The sequence below is a fragment of the Eulemur rufifrons genome, chromosome 6 (genome assembly GCF_041146395.1).
Source record: "Eulemur rufifrons isolate Redbay chromosome 6, OSU_ERuf_1, whole genome shotgun sequence".
Lineage (NCBI taxonomy): Eukaryota > Metazoa > Chordata > Mammalia > Primates > Lemuridae > Eulemur > Eulemur rufifrons.
In genome coordinates this window covers 93,779,201-93,800,102 of record NC_090988.1, presented here as the reverse complement: position 1 = coordinate 93,800,102, position 20,902 = coordinate 93,779,201, and the positions used below count along the sequence as shown (strand labels likewise).

At 48.4% G+C, this 20,902-nt stretch overlaps 1 protein-coding gene across 1 annotated transcript in view; it reads right to left on the bottom strand.

The window, feature by feature from the left end:
- Positions 1–1,184: 1,184 nt before the first annotated feature.
- DTX4 (deltex E3 ubiquitin ligase 4) overlaps positions 1,185–20,902 on the bottom strand; it is a 31,033-nt gene continuing 11,315 nt past the window's right edge. The window contains exons 3-9 of the mRNA XM_069470055.1: positions 16,900–16,961; positions 16,385–16,546; positions 14,389–14,450; positions 13,280–13,432; positions 9,875–10,036; positions 5,959–6,048; positions 1,185–1,418 (exon numbers count right to left, since the gene is read on the bottom strand). Coding sequence (XP_069326156.1) covers positions 1,185–1,418; positions 5,959–6,048; positions 9,875–10,036; positions 13,280–13,432; positions 14,389–14,450; positions 16,385–16,546; positions 16,900–16,961 — 925 coding nt within the window. The remainder of the gene's footprint in view (positions 1,419–5,958; positions 6,049–9,874; positions 10,037–13,279; positions 13,433–14,388; positions 14,451–16,384; positions 16,547–16,899; positions 16,962–20,902) is intronic.

The window sequence follows — 20,902 nt, the reverse complement described above, 5'->3', positions numbered from 1 at the left end:
GGATGGAGATTGGCTCTGATCCAATCTTGAAAAGAAATATAAAAAGGGGTTAATCCGGCCCTCCCCTCCTCACATCTCCCCAGGCACAGTTCTGACTCCATCAGGGTCTAAGTTTCCTAAGGGATAGTTTGGCAAAGGGTGAGGAAATTCAAAGGACCACAGCCTGGCTGTTTGATCCCCATCAGATTTGGGGTTTGGCATCTTGCAAAACAGGGTGCAGGGACACGATGGGCAGCTCCACCCACCTGGCCCTGAGATGCCCAGCCGCCCACATGCACACACACAGACAGCACAGAGCCCACCGCGGGCTCCGCTCACAGTGACTTGATGAAACTCATGGAATCTTTGAGCTGGTCTAGGAGGGGCTGGGAAGAAGGCTATGGGCCTCTCTCCCTGAGGACAGTTCAGATGCTCGGTGGGATGCAGGCTCTGGTTTGATCAGAGAGGGGCTAGAAACAGCATCATGGAGTGCCACCCCAGAGAGGAATCCCAGAGTCCATCCATCCACACGAGAGAACCAGATGCCTCTTTGGACAGGTCAAAGGTGTGAGGAGGAAGGGAGGGCCCGGAGAAGCCCAGGACTATGACAAGAGCTGGACGTGCTCCCAGAGCCTTTGCCTCTCTGGCCCTCTAGGCAAGAAACGCTTCCTCGCTCTACACCAGGGCATCCAGTGTCTCAGCTCACAGCAGTTTAGCGGCTCACCCCTTTGCCCCCCAACCTTGCACAGTGAGAGCTCCCTGCCTCCAGCAGAGGAGAGAAGAGCAGAAACTCCATTCTCAAAGCAGAGTGGAAGCAGCAAGAAGCCAGCTGAGGCGAGCAACCTTGGCGCCACCAGGCCAGGGTATGGAGTGCCCACGCACTGGCCATACCCTAAGCGTGCCGCCTGTGCCCCTACCTGGGAGGCGGGGCGGGGGAGGGGGTTCTTGCCTGCCCAGCACCAAAAACTCCATGGGAACAGACCCAGGAAGGCCCTCATCCTGTGGCCCCTTCGTGTTGGATGAGGTTTATGAATGATGTCCCCTTATTCAACCTGGCTGCCCCTGGAACTAGGAGGGAGGGGGATGGAGACAGGCCAGGAGAGGAGACTCGGCGGGAGCCGTGAGCACACGGCACTGACTCCTACCTCGACTCCCCACTTCCTGTCCTGCATTCCCCACCCCCTCACCTCAGAGCCCCTCCAGCCTCAGTCCTTCTCCTGGGCAGTGCTGTCCTCAGAAATGCCCTGGGCAGCCAGTTCAGCGAGCACGTTATCCAGGTAATTGGCATCTGGGTAGCCGTGGCCAGTGAGGTTAGAGCCAAACTCCGTCTTGTGGTGGACCTCATTCCAGATGACGGTGTCTGACTCGCCCGTGGTGCTGGAGGTACCGATGGCAAAGATGAGGCGGCGATCCCAGGCCACGAGCAGCAGCTTCAGAACCTGGGGGAAGAAAGGCCAGAGACCCGAGGCAGACATTCAGGGCTGGTCACAGACTGTCCCGTGGGTGGCAGCGAGTCCTCTGCAGGGTCCCACCCCTCCCTGCATCAGGATGCCCCAAGAAGCCCAGTGGAAGAGAAGGAGATTTGGAGTGAGGGAGCTACAGGTCGAGTCCTGGTTCTGTCACCGAATGACTATGTGACCGTGGATAAGTTGTAGCACCTCTTTGAGCTTATTTATAAAATGGCAATGGCAAATGTACCACAGCCTCTAAAGGTTGTGAACGTCTTGGGGCACTACATGAAAAACGTTTTCATACTAGTGCCTAGAACACACTACTCAATAAATGTTAGCTACCCACATAATAGATGTGTTTTAAAAGATAGGAACAAGGAATTGAAGGTGCTTATTATTTGAGAACTTAGGAAACTCTGCCCACCAACACCTCAATGTGGTGTTTATTTACCCAAAGCTAACATTGTGGAACGATCCTCCAATGACATCGTGAAGCACTTTGACTTCATCCAGGTAAGGAAACTGAGACCCCACGAACAAGTTGAGGCTTGCAAAATGTTCTACTTTAGCTAAATTTAAGAAAAAAAAAATCTTTGTTGAGCAAGACTAATGCCTACTGCCCTGTTCTAGGCCTTGGTCAGAGCAGCATCCAGCGTGAAGAAGGCATCTGATAAAAATGTCTTGGATTGAACTACTATAAACATGGCATGGGGTGGGGGTGGGGACACCACAACAACAGCAGTAATAACAACAGCAGACATCAAAAATATGAGCTGCCACTTCCTGAGTGTTTACTTACTAAGTGCCAGGCATTGGGTGCTATAATGCTTATGAGACATGTTCAGCCATGTGCCGCCGTATAAGGGCGTTGCAGTCAACGCCAGACTGCTTATATGATGGTGGTCGCATGAGATTACAATGGAGCTAAAAATTCCTATTGTCTAATATTTACCACAACATACATCAGAGTGTACTCCTTCTACTTACAAAGAAACAAGCAAACAATAAAACACTTAACTGTAAAACAGCCTCAGGCAGGTCTTTGCGAAGGTGTTCTAGAGGAAGATATTGTTATCACAGGAGACCACAGCTCTCTATGTGTGTTATTGCCCCTGAAGACCTTCCAGTGGGACAAGATGTGGAGGTGGAAGACAGTGATGTTGAAGATCCTGGCCCTGTGTAGGCCTCGGCTAATGTGTGCGTTTATGTGTTAGTTTTTAACAAAAAAGTTTAAAAAGTAAAAAAAAAAAAAAAAAAATTAAATATTAACAAAATCTTATAGATTAAGGATATAAAGAAGAAAATAGTTTTGTACAGCTGCACAACGTGTGTTTTCAGCTGTGTTAGAGTTAGACAAAAGAGTCAAAAAGTTAAAAAAATTAAAAAGTTTATGAAGTGTAAAAGTTACCGTGAACTAAGGTTAATTTATTATTGAAGGAAGAAAAGTATTTTTATATAAATTTAGTGTAGCCTAAGTGCACGGTGTGTATAAAGTCTCCGGTAGTGCACAGTGATGCCTGAGGCCTTCACATTTGCTCACCACTCACACGCTTTCTCACCCAGAGCAACTTCCCGTCCTGTAAGCTCCATTCATGGTAACCGCCCTATGCAGGTGTACCATTTCTTATACCCTATTTTTATGGAAACTTTCTCTGTTTAGATACACAAATGTTTACCATTGTGCTACCACTGCCTACGGTATTCAGTACAGTAGCATGCTGTATAGGTTTGTAGCCTGGGAGCAATAGGCCATACCGTATAGCCTAGGTGCATAGTAGGATATACCACCTAGGTTTGTGTAAGTGCTCGCGCAATGGCATTGCCTAATGATGCATTTCTCAGAACGTATCCTCATCAAAAGTGACACAGAACTATACTTGTATTATCCCATTTTTGCAGACAAAGGAACAGAAGCTCAAAAGATAAAGCCTTGGTCTTATAGCTAGTAAGTGGCTGGTGGCAAGGGTGCGGTTTGAATTCAGGACTGCCCAACTCCTACAGCCCGTGGTCTGAATCTTTACTCTGTTGACTCCTAGATGGGGATCAGTACAGATTTCATGAAGGAGGCTGCTTCTGAGCTGAGTCTCGAAGGAAGAGGGGGATTTGAGGTATTTTAATAGAGAAGGATGTGTAGATACAATAAACAAATGCAAGCCCAAGGCATGGATAATTACAACAATAGTTGCCACTGCACTGGCATTTTACAAATGGTACTTTTGTTTTATTCCTCCAACATCCTGTCCACACAGATAGAAATCATCACATCACCACTGTTTTGTAGATCAGGAACCTGAGACTTAAAGATATGAAGCTTTATGCCAGTTTCCACTGCCAGTAAATGGCAAAACGAGGACTTGAACTCAGGCTGGTCTGGCTCCAAAGCCTGTGCTCTTACTATACCTCCCTCTGCAATGAAGCCTGAGGTTAGGGTCCTACAACAGCAGATGAAAAGGACAAGGATGGGGAACTAGGGAGGGGAGAAGGTTTAAACCTACACTGTAGCGGGTTTTATATGTCAAGTAGACAAAACTGTGCTTTGTGAAGAAGAAAGGCAAAGCCATCAAAATAATTTTTTGTTGTTTGTTCACTCAATTTCTCTTAAATGAAGGTGCTAGATCTCCTAAAGACTGTGCTTTGGGACGACTAACCTGGTGGCAGGTAAAAGATAAAGAAGCATTAACTAGGTTGGTGGTAGCAGGACTAGAAAAGGAGCCATGTGGTTGGAAGGCAGGAAGTGCAGGGGGGAATGAGCTGAGTGGATGCAGGGATACGAGTGAGAGTCCAGGAAGGTTAACTGGACTAATCTGGGTCTTCCAGATTCTGAGTGTATCACTGACATAAATAGGGAGGCCCGGAAGAAGTGCAGCTCTTGGCAACAGGATTCCAGTTTTAGCAGCAGGACTTCACAGTGACAACATTTAGCCAACACTTGGGCTATAGATGCAGGGTGCCTGAGCAAACAGGTATTGGGCTGGTCCTGGCTCCTAATCTGGGGACGCTGCGCTGGCATGTCTTCAGGATGTGGTTGATCCTAGCATTGTTCCAAACTACCTGCTTCCTCCCTGTAGGAAGCGACCGTATCCACACCCTTTGCCCTGACACCTGAGGTGCCTCCCTGTAGGCAGGTCACTACCACAACCCTCACCTGGCTTGCCTATGACTTCTTGGGGCCTGTGAAATGCCAGTGGAAGTACCAGGCTTCCAGGACCTCTAAACGGGATTACACAGTTCCGCTTGGATTCTTTCTTGGTCCTCTGCCACCTTCCACAGGAAGGGCAGGGACCACAGAAGGCCTGTTCCTTCCACCTGGGTTCCAGAGTGGGAGAGCACAAGGAGAAGAATGGTCTGAATGTTTGTGTGCCCCCAAAATGTATACATTGAAATCCTCACCCCCAAGGGGATGGTATTAGGAGGTGGGGCCTTTGAGAGGTGACTAGGTCATGAGGGTGGAGCCCTCATGAATGGGATTAGTGCCCTTATAAAAGAGGCCCCAGAGAGAGACCCCTTTCCTCTTCTATCATGTGAAGACACAGCAAGAAGGCTCTGTCTATGAACCAGGTAGCAAGCCTCACCAGACACGGAATCTGCCAGCACCTTGATCTTAGACTTACAGCCTCCAAAACTGTGAGCAATACATTTCTGCTGTTTGTAAGCCACTCAGTCTACTCTACGGCACTGTGTTATAGCAGCCCGGACAGACGACATTGACCCACAGCAACACAACAGCCACAGACACCGACATGCAAAGTGCATGACAGATAAATACGTGTCAAAGTAAGCTGCTGACATTTGGAGAGAAAGATGACTAAAACACACTTTGGCCAATATTTCCTCTAGCACTCCCCTTAGACAGATTCTTATTCCTTCTGAGATCAGGAAAGATTTGGGAAACCCAATGATTTTCTGGCCTTATCCACAGAGAAACAAGCATACATTTTTTAGTTCTAATTTTAGAGTTCATAGAACCACTGAAGACTGGTCATGAATCACGAGCAATCCAGAAATCCAAAGATTGTTCCCTCTGCCCTTTTGGGAAAAAAGTCAAATAATACAAAAGTACATAAAAAAGAAAATAATCTCCTACATTAAGATCCCTGCCACAGAGCAGTGCTTCTCAAGCTTATTGTCAGATAAGCTAGGGATCTTATTAAAATTAAGTAGGCTCTAGTAGTGCATTTCCATCAAGCTCCTAGGTGTTTCCCCTCGTGCTGGTCCCAGGACCATCCTTTAAGCAGCAGAGCTCTAGACACAAGATCCTAAAATAGATGAATTATTGCCAATAATACCTTGGAGAGGAAAAAACCCAAGAGCTCCATCCCCACCCACCTGCAAAAACAAATTCTAATCATATCCACCCTTACCTATGGTTGATAAACAAGACTTCATTACTATGTACATCTAGAGTTAAAAGAGACCTAGTTCTCTTTGGCCTGTGCAGTTTAGGAAGCAAAACTTTGTCCCTAACGCAGAAGTCAATTCCCCGGTTCTACATGGAAACCTAGTTCCACACTGAAACCTCTGCTCTTACTTTTCTCCCTTTCTCACTGTCTGGAAGGTAGCAGTGTCGTGGGAAGCCACGGGCGCTGAAACTCTTCCCAGGATTCGGGTGTTCTGGCCCCTGAAAGCAGAAAAGAAAGCAAAGGGTATTTTTCAAAATATTTCTGATGAGAAGAGGGTACAGGCTGTGACTAATTTAAACAATAATGACAATAACCACCATAGAGCCTAGACAGAGAACAGACCCAAAAGTAGTGTGAGCAGTAGTTTGACACATGTGCCTGGACGTCCTCAGATCCGGATTTGGACCCAGAGCTGCTACCTCTCCACTCCCCACCCTCCCACCCTCCGCTGTATTAGCTGAGTCCTCTCTTGGGGCTTTTGTTCCCCATCTCTTCAACAGGAACGATGTAAAATACTTACTTCGAGGGACTGCTATGAATGGTAAGTGAGCACGATGCCCAGTGCATAGTAAGAGCTCAGTACGTGTTTAATATCATCGTCCGTCATCGTCATCATCGATTGTGTTACAAAGAGGAAAACCGCAGTGCAGAGAAGTTAAATAGCTTCCATAACATGAGTGGCTTTACTGAAACTTAGCCCAGGTTTCCTGAAGCATACTGTGGCCTTTTTATTTTGCTTTTTTTAAACCTCTTAACTACTCAGAACAACAAAAGTGCCTCTAAGGTAGGGGCCATACAATCAGAATTTTCTGAATGATTCTTGTGGATTTTCTCCTTTGTCCTCGTGGGGTTTTGTTTGTTTTCTTGTTTAATAATATGGATCGGGATATTCAGGACTAAACATCTAACAACAGTTCAACTCTTGTCACCCAGTACCCGATTAAGCAAGCAGTATCAGGCCACGGGGTGAGAAAGCAGCAGAACTGAGCAAGAATAGTTTTCCTAATCTGAGCCCAGAATGTGTCCATAGGCCCCTTTGAGAAGCTCATGAAAAACAATGCATTTTCTCCCAGTGACAATGTGCAAATTCCCCTCCCCACCATAAAAATGTTTGTCTGTAATATCTGAGCATCCCTAACCCTCTCGGGGATGGAACCCTGTTAAAAAAATCCCTCCTAGATGCAACCCACATAATAGTGGTAATTTCTTGCAGCTCTTGGCACGAGCTCTCACGCAGACCGTAAGTACGTATGTCCTGGCTGAGCAAATGAATGAGTGAGTGAATGAGCGAATGAAAGAATGACAAAACTGCAGGGAAAACACAGATTTTTCTTTTTCTCTTAGTATGTACAATGATTCCCAAAATGATGAAGAATTCTGCAGTTTTAACTTTTTCTAATAGCACAGTTCAAGAGCACCTGCAATTTGGCACAGTGAGTGCAATGGGGTCTTGGAGAAAGGAAAGGTCACTATGAGCCGAAAGAAGCAACAATGTCTTCCGGGAGATGCAGGATCTGATAGTTACAAAGTTCATATTCATAGGAAATCAGTACAAACTTACAACACTCCCATGGCCACGGCTATGTCAGGCTGCCTGGCCAAAAGGCCGATTCTAACCACTGCTCTGACTGTTCCTGGGCTGCCTGGGACGGCCGCTTGGGTGGCCAACTCAGACGTCTGCCTGGCACCGACCCAGCCAGGCTGGGCCCTCCCGCTCTCACTAAGGGGAGCAGTGGCGACTCTGCCTCGGCCCAGCCCAGAGCTTCTCCCCGGGGAACAGCGCTCTGCAGCGAAGGTGGGGCTTGCAGGGCTCGACTCTCCACGGAGGCCCGTGCCCGCGTGGTCCCCGGTGTCTTGACGGGGACGTGGCACTGTGCGTCCTGCCGATGCCCCTCAGGGGTGAGTCTGGGGAGGGGCTGTGCTAACCGTGGAAAGCTGTATTTCCCTGACACGAGCTTGGGTTTTCTCGGAGGAGCTGAGGCATCAGTCAAGGCGTCCTGTGGCCTCCTCTGTGCCCTAGTGCAGGCTCTCCGCTCTTTAATCCTGGAGGGAATGGCTGCCCCACCCTGATCTTTGCCCACTTCTGTCCCTTCTACTTCCCGCCAAGGCCATCGGCTGTTTCTTGACATCCACCTTTTCATTTATGTCCCTCTCACCCTGACTGGCTGCCTCAGAATCACTCCAGAAGTCTCACCTGACCCCACACCCAGCCACATCTCACTCGCCTTACTCTGGCCGGTCCCTTGTTCCGGACCCGGGTACTGGAGCCTGAACTTCTGCAAGGGTCACCTAATCGGTCGCCTTTCCTCTGGCCATCCCCCACTCTCCTGCCAGACTGGCCGTCCCAAAGCATAATCCCAGTTGCACACCCAGCAACCGTCAGGGGCTCCCTGCAGCCCGATGAGGAAAGCCCATGCCCCCCGCCCTGGCGTTCAAGGCCTTTTGGGACCTGGCTGCAACCTCCCTCACCGCCTCGTCCTCTAACTCTCCTTCTTGCTCCTCCCCTCCACCTCCTCTGCAAGTCTCAGGCCCCAAAGTAAATCCTTCCTTCTTGCCCTCCAATGCTCCACTTTCTCTTCTCTACGACTCCGTACGTCCCCCACCTAAACATGCTCGTCTCCATATCTTCGTGTCTTTCCAGACTCAACTAGGAAGTGCCCCACACCAGAAAGTCTCCTCAGACCCTCCCAGACAGACAGACACAAGCCCTCCTCCTCACCATAAACCGGATCCTCAAATGACGGCAACCGGGTACCGAGGGCCTTGGTACTGTGCCCAGCGCCCCGATACGCACAGGCGAATGTTGTCTCCTGTCCTCATAAAACCTCTGCATGCCAGGTCCCCGGCTGCACAGGTGAAGAAACCAAGCTTGGACAGTCAAGCGGCTGTCCAAAGTCACCAGCTAATAAAGACTCAGCCAGGAATTGGAACCCAGGTCCATCTGACTTTGACAGCCTTTTATTTCCACTTTGTCTGCGGCTCATGGCTCTTATTAGTGATGCTTATTCATCTTTCCGGACTGGTTGGTGAGTCCATCCTGGAAGAACCGTGTTTTATTCAATTCTTTTACAGGCTATCACAGCTTCCTGTGTTATTTCCTACACATCACTTATTGCTACTTAGTACCTCATTTATTTACTTGTTTACTTTATTGCCTTCCTGACCCCACAAGAATGGGTGCTTCAGGCAACAAAGACTGAGTCTGTTTGGCTCATGGTTCCTCCGGCACCTAGACCCTGCCTGGACCACAATCCACAGTCAAATGTTTTTTAAATAAAAGACAAGATGGAAGAAGACAAATAAGAGAAAGGAAAAGAGGGTGAACTAATAAATATTCGCTAAAAAATCAACTCAGTAAGCACCCTGGAACATTTGGAAAAAGCTTTGGTGTGTGAAGGAAGGGCCGCATTTGTATTTACTGTCAGGAATATTGTTCAGATTTTTCCTTAGGGGTGTCTTTCAAAGAATCGAAAGAGGAAAGAAATGCCCACAAAAATCAAAGCCAAGCACGGCTATCAAATTACAAATGCAAACACCATTTGACAAAGAAATTCCACTTCTAGAAAATTATTCTACAGATACAGTCACATGTGTCCAAGTTATTCATTATACCATTATTTGTTGTAGCAAAAGACTGGAAGCAATCCATATGCCCATCAAATGGTGACTACTGAATATAAACTGTGGGACATTTATACAATGGATTGTTACGTAGACATAAGAATAAGGAAGCTCTCTCTGTACTGGCATGGAAAGACCTGTAGACCATATTGTTAATTGAAAAATGCAGAGTGCAGAACAATGTGCCTAAAATGTCACCCTTTGTGCAGAAATAGGAGGGGTGGATGCAATCTGTTCCATATGCACAAAGAACCCCGGAAGGACACATAAGAGAGTAAGAACAATGGTGGTGCAGGGGGAGGGTGGGTGGTGAGGGTGAGGCTGGGCAGATGGGGACAAGGGTGGGAAGGAGATTTTCATAGTAAAACATTGTATCTGCAAACATCTAAAGCAATAAAAACCAACAGCTAAGGGTGAGCTCACCTGAATGCCAGGCGGGATGCTGTAGATAATCCGGATGGTTTTGCAGTCTGGGTGGCCAGGCAAAGAATGGGGGATGAGGTGGTACTCCATCTTCCCCGGGGGCTGGGTGCCTGTCTTCACCCCATAAATGGTCTTACAGGTTGGACACTGCAAACTTCCATCCTGAAGAGACAAGGCCAGAAGAGCCAGATTGGGAAACAGTTTTGGTAATAACTTCCCCACCCCATCCCAAAGGGTACCAGAGATAAGAGGCTGGGGGAGGGGGAATGCACACAAATCAGTAACAGATCTTAGTTTGCCTCCCAGCCCAGCGGCCTTGGTGATTTCTGCTTTCTCCAAATTAACAGGAGGTAAATTCCACAAATAGTCCCATGCTCCATGCTGAGGGACATGTAAGAGGAGCCCCTGCCTAGAGGAGACCAGCTCATTAGGGCAGGGAGCACGCAAGGGGAACCATTACTTAACCACTAAGTGCCAAGGGGTGGAACAGAGTGCAAACACTTGAGAGCAGCAATTGCCCAATTGTAGAACATCAAAATCGCCCAGGGAGCTTGTTAAAAATAAAGCTGGCCGGGCCCCACATCAGGCTCACTGAATCAGAATGGCGAGACTACAGAGTGTAGTGGTTCAGAGTGTGAACTGTGAAGTCAAACTGTCTAGAAGAGAGTCTCAGCTCTGCTGTCTACCTGCTGTGTGACCTCAGACAAATTAATCAACCTCTCTGAGTTTCAGTTTCCATATAGAACAAGGAAAACAACAGTCTCTGTCTCCCTGGGTTCTTGGGAGAATTAAATGAGATAATCCATAGGAAGGATTTAGTATGTGGTGTTTCCAACTATTATTAGTACTTTTATGATTTCTGTAGAGAGGCTAATGCTTATACAGGTTTGGAAGCCACTGCTATGAAAAGAGGAACCAGGAACTATGGGCTGGAATAAATGAGGATGCCATTGAGAAAATGGTCCTTGAAGAATAGTTATAATTGGCTAAGAAGGATGGAAGGTAACTTCTGTATAAGTAACTAGAGGAGGGAATGATGTCATTAATTATAGCATTTTATTTTATTTATTTATTTATTTATTTTTTGAGACAGAGTCTGGCTCTGTTCCCCGGGCTAGAGTGCCGTGGCGTCAGCCTAGCTCACAGCAACCTCAAACTCCTGGGCTCAAGCAATCCTCCTGCCTCAGGCTCCCCAGTAGCTGGGACTACAGGCATGGGCCATCATGCCAGGCTAATTTTTTCTATACATATTTTTAGTTGTCCAGCTAATTTCTTTCTATTTTTAGTAAAGAAATAGAAAGGCTGGTCTTGAATTCCTGAGCTCGAGTGATCCTCCTGCCTCGGTCTCCCAGAGTGCTAGGATTACAAGCATGAGCCACTGTCCCCGGCCCTTATAGCATTTTAAATCTCACAATAGAGTTTACATCTCTTGTTTCATTTAGGCCTCACCTTCTGACATTGGCCGGGAAGGAATTATTAGCCCCCTTTTACAGAGAAGGGAACAGAGGAATGGCAAGGTTAAAGGACTTGTTGCTCATCTGTCTAAAGCCCCAGGCTTTCCAATGCCCCTCAGTGGCACCGTTAGCAGGAAGAGGGGGTTCTGGATGCAGTGATACAAAACTGATTCCCTGGCTTGCAAAAAAAAGAGGGGGTGAACAGAAGGAAGGCGTGCACAGGCCAGAAGCAACGTGCAAAATGTGCTGCTGCACAGCTGGGACCAAAGCTCTCCAGGACATCCCCATCTTTTCAGGAAGACAGGGATCCTCTGCTGAGCTATTTAGGGACATACCCGTTCAAGCTGTACTTGTTTAAAGGGACAGCTCATACTCAGTGACTACTCTCTGAAACCAGGCTCCCCATCTCTACTCTGGCTCTCACTTGCTTCAGACCTTGGGTGAATTATTCCATTCTCTCTGAGCCTTTTTCTTCCATGTGTTTAATAAAATAAAAACACGTGCTTCAAAGTATGAGTGCAAAAGAGAATAAAGGATAGTCTCTTGAGAAATATTTTTGAAGCCCCATGGAAATAAATGCAAAGAGTTACTAGATTATTCTCAAATACAGTCATCAAAAAGGGAACAAATGTGCTAAGAAACCCCTGTAAGCCCAAAATAACCCCTTAAAATGCAAGGTCCCACTGAAGCCTTTTAACTCAGGGTTGGGAAAGTGAACATGGGATCCGGACTTGCGTCCTCCATCGGTGATCGAGCACCACCGTGTGACTCTTGGGGACCTGAAGAAAGAGCCCGAGGTCCGCACTTTGGGAACGTCAATCCTATAGGCTCCATAAAGATGAAGGGAGAAAATTATAGCCATAATACAAAGGAGATTACCAATATGAACAATAATAGTAACAACATCCTATAATGTAGGTACGGTTTTAATCTCCATTTTCCAGATGGAAAATAAAATCTCAAGAGGTTGAAATATCTTCCCCAAGGTCATTCAGCTACTAAGCCAGGATTCAAGCTTGGGTCTGCTGCCTCTCTTGTCTCTTCTCTTCCCCACACCAGGAGATGTACAGAGTAGCCCCTGAAATCCAGATGTTTTAGAGGACAAGTAAGAGGATACCAGGAAAATCTCAGACTCTGATGCAATCCAAGCTGGGCCTGGAGAAATGAGTCGGATTCAAACTCACGGAGGTGGAGAGTAAGAGTTACTCCAGGCACAGGAAAGAACATCAGCCAATGACTTAGGAAATGCTCAGACTTTGTAAGGTGATAATTACCACTTAAGCAGACTCTCAGATTCCTAGAAACCAGCTCTAATGGGGGAACGACATCGCATTGTCAGTTAATGGACAAGACAAGCATCCCTAACGGTCTTCCCCTCTTCCAACAGTGGGGTTCTGGGGCAGGGATTACCAGATACACTTTGGCAAGAGTCTCTAATGCCTTTTAAGGTACAATCAAGGTGTTTTGAAGCTGTTCAAAGGAAATGAATTATAACTGAAAATCGCTAGCCCCGGAGAACAAAGTGTGATTGGGGAACAATTGGGAAACCCATTTGCAAGGCGTGGATGAACACTCGCCATGGGTCCAGTGCTGGGATAAGAACTTTCTTCTCCTTCACTGATGGGTGCCCATTTCACCTTGCCATGGGCCCTGACAATGCGCCACTCCACTCAGAACCCTGAGGGCCAAAAGTCCTCCCCGCTTAGACCTTCACACCCAAGGCTGCAGTTAGGAGCATGGCCCAAAGGGAAGGTGAAGACAGGTTTTGCCAGCATTGCAATGCAGTGGAGAATTGATCCTGCTGAGAGCAGCCAAGATCGTCACTTGTGCTGCCCTGGGGTACCTCTAAGATTCCCCGGATCACCTGGGCGAGGCCCGAGTAGGACCTTCATGATCTTTTCCTCCAGAGCCCACCTTGGGGGGAGCAGCAGCCCCACAGGCTGGCACTAACCTTGTTCCCATTGTTGTACATGGCCACCAGGCAGTAGATGTGGTAGATGTGGCCACATCTGGACAGCTTTCCCACCAGGTCGGGCTTCACCGTCGGCTGCGGGCCCTTGTAGCCGGAGGGGGCTGTGAGGCGCTCCATGCAGATGGTGCAGTCCTGGGGGCGGGAGGAGACGGAGCACACAGGCCGTCAGCTCTCACCCCGCTGGGAGCCCAGGGCACCTCCACGGTGGTTCCCGCATGATCTCAGGGGTTGGATGAGCTGTTACTGCTCCTCTTCTAGAAAGCCCGCAAATCAGGGGGTATGTGCTTTGGAGAATCTAAATATGGTTTTGCCTTGCTTTACACAAAGGAGAAATTCCTGAAATAATTCCTGGTAGTGGTACTTATTAACGTGGGCTCATCAAGGAAATTGTAATCTCCTTAAGGGCTGGGACGATGCACTGTCCTTCCTTTGTGTCCTCCAGTGGCTTGTGGAGGAAACAGATGCTTGTTGACAGACCCACTGATAAGCTTTACTTAAGGTGAATTTTTGTAAAGAAATTGTATTTCCAGTGTACCAGAGGAGCTGCTATTTAAATGAATCTAGGACAGGTTTTCTCAACCTCAGAACTGTTGACACTTCGGGCAGGAAATTCTTTGCTGTGGGTGCTGTCTCGGGCACTGCGGGGTGTTTAGCAGTATCCCTGGTCTCTGCTCTACCCACTAGGTGCCAGTGACATCTCCCCCTCTCAAATCATGACAACCAAAAATGTCTCCAGACGCGGCCAAATGTTCCCTGGGGGGGCTAAATGGCCCCTGGTTGAGAACTTGGTCTGTATCAAACCCTTTTTAAAGACAGTTCTCATGGCTTATCATACTGTTTTTCTTACATTCAGACTTTCATGTTAAGGTAGCTTAGAATGAGTCCGCACTACGCTGAACAGGGAGGTGGGGGAGATTAAGGTGCTGCAGCAGCTCTGAACCAGGCACCCTGGAGCCAGGTGTCAGCTCTGACCAGCTCTGCACCACTCAGGGCTCAGAAAGCAGCTGCGGCCACATCCTGCAGAACACACGGCAGAAGAAATGCTTGCGATGGAGAAGGCGAACCCTGCCCTGCTTCCCTGCACTCACCTCATCTGGCGGGTGCCGGACTTTCTGCAGATACTTCTTCAGCACTTCCTCTGGGGTTTTACCTGCAGGGACAGGAAGATCAGTGGGCCACCAGTGCAGAGGTAAGGGCTCAGACAGCCTTGCCATGCTAGGCATGCCAGAGAGGAGGGTGACCAGCCAAGTTCAAAGCAGAAAAGGGGAGGAATTCCTTCCGCCATTGGTCTTAAGAATGAGAAAGAGAATACCAGTTGTAGAAGAGCCAGTGAGGTGGTTTGGAGAGACGGAGGTGTTCACACCCACCTTTCCCTCTTGCAGTCACTTCCCTGACATCCCCTTGCTTATTTTCAACAAACCCACTCTTTAGCTGAGATGAGCAAAGTGGGTTTCTCTTCCTTACAATCAAAGAGCCTGGACTTGTCCAAACGATACAATGAGATAACAGATATGAAAGCACTTTGTAAACTGTTACACATTAAATAAACATTAGGCAGTCTTACTGCATGCATTTTACAATTTGCTAAGTACGGTCTCAATTTATACTGTGGCATCAAAGCGAGATTATTTTTATGGGAAACCAGGAAGTCACGAATAAGCCAAAAATATTGCTTGAATTTAACTCCATTTTTACTGAATATTGCATAGTTTATATCAAGTGAAAAACAGGCAGCAACACGGGGCAGAGGGAGGGGGGAGAGAAATGTTAAGCATATTCTAAAAACCACAACTTCAGGACAGTCTTTCTTGGCTCTGGGCAGTGCTGTCCCTGGCAGCAGACACAGCCCCAGCAGCAGGGGAAGGGTGATGCTCTGGGAGGCATCTGGTGGGCTGCCATGATTTAGGGATTTCTTCTGGACCAGACCTATAAGAGGTAGCCCAATCTGAAGGTACAGGAGGGGATGATACCACCTTGCAAAGAGGCAAAGAAAGAAACAAAGATCAATGCCACCTCTTGGGTCACCCGCTTAATTTCTCTAAGCTTCCGTTTTCTCACCTATAAAATGGAAAAGAACATAGCACCTTCCCCAAAGGGTTGCTTGACAATTCAGTGAGCTAATGGACGTACAGTCCTTCAACACTTTGCCAGATAAGCATTCAATATGTGCTATTCATAATAACAGGAAGAGTGAGAAAGTATAAAATCCTGTTACTTCCTATCAGACCATGAGCGAGGCAATTGAGTTCATTTAAGCAGGGAAATTTTGATAAACTGGGAAAGTAGGACAAGGGTTTGAGGAAGTAGATCATGCAACAGCCAAAAGCTGCAATGCGGGCCCTTCCCTCCCACTGCCCTGCTTCTTTTGTAGGAATTATGCTTCCTTTAATTAAGAGCTTATTTCTTGCCAGGACCTGGCCTAAGTGCAATATACACATATGATATGATTTAAACTTCATAAGAAGCTTGCAAGGTGGGGACAGTCAAATCAGTTAACAACCAATACCAGTGACCTGCACTGCCAGGTAAGTCCAGGTATTGACGCCTTAGTTGCTGGGTTGTGGGCAGGTAGGAAGGGGTTCTTGAAGGGTTCAAGCGGCCAGAGTATCTGGAGGCTCTAGAGGGACGCAACACAGTGGCTACTTCCCAAGTGTCACGGACACATTCCAGGACATCCTTCCCAGATATTGCTTATGAGTGTTTTTACCCCATTAGAAAGATGAGAAAACAGAGGCTCCGTGACTTGTAAGTGACAAAGTTACAATATGAATCCAGTCTGTTTTGGTTCCAATGCCACAATAATCTTTCTTTTCTAACATATTTCCTTTGTACCACACTTTATGTTTTTATGTTTCTATACTTTCGCACTGTATATTTTTATTTCTCAGGTGTTTCCATCTGATCCACACACAATCCACTTTGGTATAATCCTCAAAATTTACTAGTTAGGCCCACTTAGCAGATGCAGAAACTAAGGCCCAGAGAGTTAAGCCATTAAGCCATGGCTGTGACCCTTGGTGGTGGGGGCAAGAGCCAGGGCTGGGAGCCAGGTCTTTGTACCCCGTAAGATAAAGAGGCAGGTACCTTTCTTGGCTTGTTTTTTGGTGGTCTTGCGGCTTGTGTTGGAAACCCCTGGGATGGATTTTATTTCGCTCTTGCTGACGGGGGGTGGGTGTAGGACCAGCTTTGGTGGCCTGGTGAGACACACGGGGAGCCCCGCTGCACTCATGAGGATCCCGGTGATTCCTGAAAGGGGCAGGGCATGGGTGAGGAAGGACTGAAGACGTAGCTCCCAACACACCCCAAATTCCTCCCTCCCCATTACCCTGCTCTCCTCCTCTCCAGCAGAGAGTTCTCATAATTCAGGGATTCTCTACTCTGTCTTCTACTTTTCTGCCAGAAACTTATTCTTCAATAGCATTCTTTGCTTTTAGCAATCAGTTCTCCCCCAAATGCTCCCTGCCTCTCTCATGCAATTCCCCAAATCCCCATTTGCTTTCATTAACATCCAGATTACCTCCGTTTTACAAATGCTCACTGCCTATTTTGCAACTCTGATTTCTCTGTCTCAAGCAAGTGCATCGCAGGGTTTCTCTTACCTGCTAAGGCAGGGTTGACAGGACTGGACCCATTTAGGTTCTTCACTGGGACAGTGGGGACCCTGTGAAAGGAAAGAGCAGATTCATTATGGTTTTGACAAGAGGGACAAAAGGGACCGTGTTTAACCTACTAAAGATGCAGTAAGCTCTTAACACAGCAGCTGGCCAGAGATGACATCTTCACAGCCTAAGTCAGACCATGTCACTCCTTCACTCAGAAACTCAGAACTCTATATGACTCCTCAGTTCACTCAGAGTCAAGGTCAAAGTCCTAGCAAGGCCTACACAGCCCTGTGTGATCTGCCAACACCCCCCCCCCCCAATTCCCTCATCTCTCTGGCTTCCTCTGGTTATCACTAGAGTCTTTGCTCTGCTCTTGCTGTTCCTTCTACATGCCAGACACACTCCTATTTCAGAGCCTTTGCAAATACTGTTCCCTGTGCCTGAAATGCTGTTCCACCAGATAACTGTTTCATTCTCTTCTACTGCCCCTCCAGTCTCAGTTCAATGCCTATCTTCTCAGTGAGGTTCCTGAGACCATTTTATTTAATACTGCTGCCCACCCCTCCACCCACCCCGGGACTCCTGCTCTACTTATGATCTTTTAAAATAAATTGTTGCTTGTTATCTCCCCTTCTAGAATCTAAGCTCTACAGGGGCAAATATCTATGTCTGTTTTATTCAGAACGTGGCACTCAAAGCAATCAATCTATATTTGTTGAAGAAATGAAAAAAATAACGAAGCAAGTTCAAACCTGGGTGTACAAAAGAGTCACCTAAGATGCCTTTAACAAGACAGAGTTCTAGGTTTAGACCAGAATCTCTACCCTTGGAGCATGAGAATCTGCACTTTTCCAAAGCTCCCGATAGGATGCAGATGTAGTGAATCCCCAGTCCAGCATTTGGAAGCCACTGCTGGAGCAGCTGCCACTTCTCCTTCTCCCTGAGACATATACGAATATCAGGCAAAGCCACCTCCTCTTTCTGCCCTTCTCCCCAGCAACTCCAGCCAGGCTGGAGAGGAGACGGCACAGCTGCCTGGGAAAGGCAGGCCTCCCACGGTGCTGACTCAGAAAATATGGAACACATGGGGCTGGGTCTTGCGCCATCCCCTCTGCAGCCCAGGCTCCCACAGCTGGGCTTGGAGAGGCCACGGGACCCGGTCACAGATGACTCCAGGGGCCGGACAGCCTGGGAGGCCAGCAGGTCTGCTATGGGGGTAGGATGGTGCTGGGAACACAGTGGGTGGGGAAAGAGCCTTTGTTTATTTGTTTATCTGTCCATCCGAACGGTGTTTATTGAGCCCTACTTTGTGTTGGACACTATTCCCAATGCTGGGGACACAGCAGTGAACACACCATCCATGGCCCTTCTTCATCCATGCATTAAAATTGCTAACCTGCACAGAGCTCGCCTCCTGCCAGGAGCGGCTCCCACTGCCCACAGCATAGAAACTTGTCTCATCCTCCCAACAACCTACGCAAGAACCATTATCATTAGCCCCATTTTATAGACAAGAAAGTTGAGGCATGGAGAGGTTAAGCAAACTTGACCAAGACCACATGGCTAAGGATTTGAACCCAGAAAACCTGGCCCCAGAGCCCATTCTAGGCCACTCGCTATGCCGAGCACTTATGTCTATGCAATCCTTGGGACACCCACACTGCAGAAGAAGACCTGATGTTCAGAGAGTGTCACAAGTAAACCCACCCCTAGGAAACGGGACAGCTAGAATGGGACCTCCAGGCTGAGCAGTAGGGACTGTCTGTGCCCACATGCCCGTAAGGATGGTGCTTCCCCAGCTACCCCAGGGTTGCTCTGGCCTCTGTCCCTTCCCAGGGATGATGGCAAGTGCACCATTGTTGGGAGAGGATGTGAAAGAACAGATGTGGGAATGTTTGTGTCTCACCAGGCCACCAAATGCCACTTTTCTTCCGAAACTGTCCCCAGGATAAATCAAACCTAGATGGAGGGAGGAGAAAGCTGAACTTTAAACAAGGGCCATTAGGCCAAGGAAAGAGGAATGGACTTGATTTTGGACTCTGTGATCCGCCCTCCAGGGCTAAGCATGGACAGGGAGTCAGGGAAACTGTGTTTGAGTCCCAATGCTGCCAGTAGCTCCTCACAAAGTCAGTTAAATTTTCTGAGCCTTAATTTCCTTATCTGTAAAATTGTGAGGGTCTTGGGTTAGAAGATACCAGATAGACTTGTTGATGATTTCTCACCCCACTACCTGGCAGCAAGGTGACAGCCTAAGTCCTAGGACCCCACTCATGGCCACTTCTCCTCCTCGCCCAGCTCCTTCCGGAGAGGCTGGGGGCATGGGGAAGACACAGCCTCCTGGGGCCTGCTCCCAGCTCCCCACCAGGGGGCAGTGCTCCTGCCTGCCCAACCCTGCACCTGCCCTCCCCCTCACCATCTCTGAGGCCTCCACTCCAGCTGATAAGTAGCTGAGATCCGGTGACAAAAGCCACCTTTGTTCCCCAAACTGGACTGGCAGGTTTCCACACCCAACCTGGTCAACCAGGAAATACTCCAATCCCCAGAACACCACACAGCCCAGGCAGCTCAAGAACTCGGGGCAAGGTCTGGAGAGAGGGAGGGGAGAGCCTGCAGGTGGGCCCCAGACAGGCATGAAAACCGTGGGGCCCACAGGTGGGAGAGATGCAATGCCACGTCAGGAAAAGGACAGCGCGGCTGGTGGGCTTATCAGTAGGCTCTAGGCAGCAGGGGTCCTGGGGAGGAGGGGATATTTGCCTATGAAATACCGAAGGGTATGATGGAAGGAGCCTGCACTGGGGTCAGGGGATCGGGGATCTTTGCTTTGGCCCAGCTCAGTGCTAACTTGGTGCTGACTTGCTTTGTGCCTTTGGGGGAGGGGCACACAAACTCCCTGCACTTTGCCGACCACATCTGAGTTACCACCGCTGTGCAAGGGCACCCTAAATATCTGCCCTATGGGGGTCCCTCTAAAGATTTAGGATTTAGGTCAAATACTTAGCAAATGGCTGAGTCCTATGCAAATTTGAGTGATGGTGTACACTTTTATCTCCCAATTGTAAAGGGCCTTTTCCTGCTTTGATATTCCAATATTCTCAGATGCTTGAGGACATGGGTACCAAGTCTAGAGTAATGGGCAGTACTTAGTAGTGCTGAGCTGGCAGCACCTGATCACACCTCCCCCACTGTTACAGGTTACTGAAAAGCTAGGAGAACAGCCTATGAAATCCAGGCCAGTCTCACCCTGTTAGGGCCCCAGAGACTACGCCTGAGTCCTCCTAGAAAACAGCAACCCGATGACAGGCTTGCCTCTCAAGTCCTCTAGGCAATGCCACTCGGTCAAAGCTGTCTGGCCCAGCCACTTGTGGGCCAATCAAAACACAGCCCTCCCCTCCCTCTGTTGAGCTGTTCGCAGTTATAGAGGGTCCAAGTTTTCGTTTCTGTTGCCAAAATATAAAACTGAGACAAGAGATGGGAGCTGGCAAGGTGGAAGGAGGTTGGTTGCGGGAGGGAGGGTGTCTCCGCAGACACCATGGTGAGAAGCAGTGTTTTCTCCGGGAGTTATGCGCCAACCCAGGAATTCTTCAGCAAGACAAGGGTCTCGTCTCTACGGCAACCAAGGCCTAGCTGGGGCGACGCCCACCCTCCACCGCACAGCCCCCCTCTCTCTTTAGAAACCCTTGCTTGTGTCTCTGAATAATTCACAGGATCTTTTGTTCCCCCCCAAACCTTTCTCTTCATCCCACTTCTCCCACCCTCCCTGGTCTTCCTTTTTCCGTGGGAAAGTTGCTGGAAGAGGTCATGGGCAAAGAGGGGAGGGAGGCAAGGGGCCCTCCAACGACAGAAGGTCGATGGCAATGCCAGACAAAGGGAATCAACACGCTAATTAAATGGCCAAGAGAGGCTGGAGGAGAAGGTGGGACTGGGGTGAGGGAGGAGGTTGGAGGTGAAAAGGGAAGGGCTGGAAGATTCAGAGGGGTAGGCAGGGGCCTCCCTTGTCAGA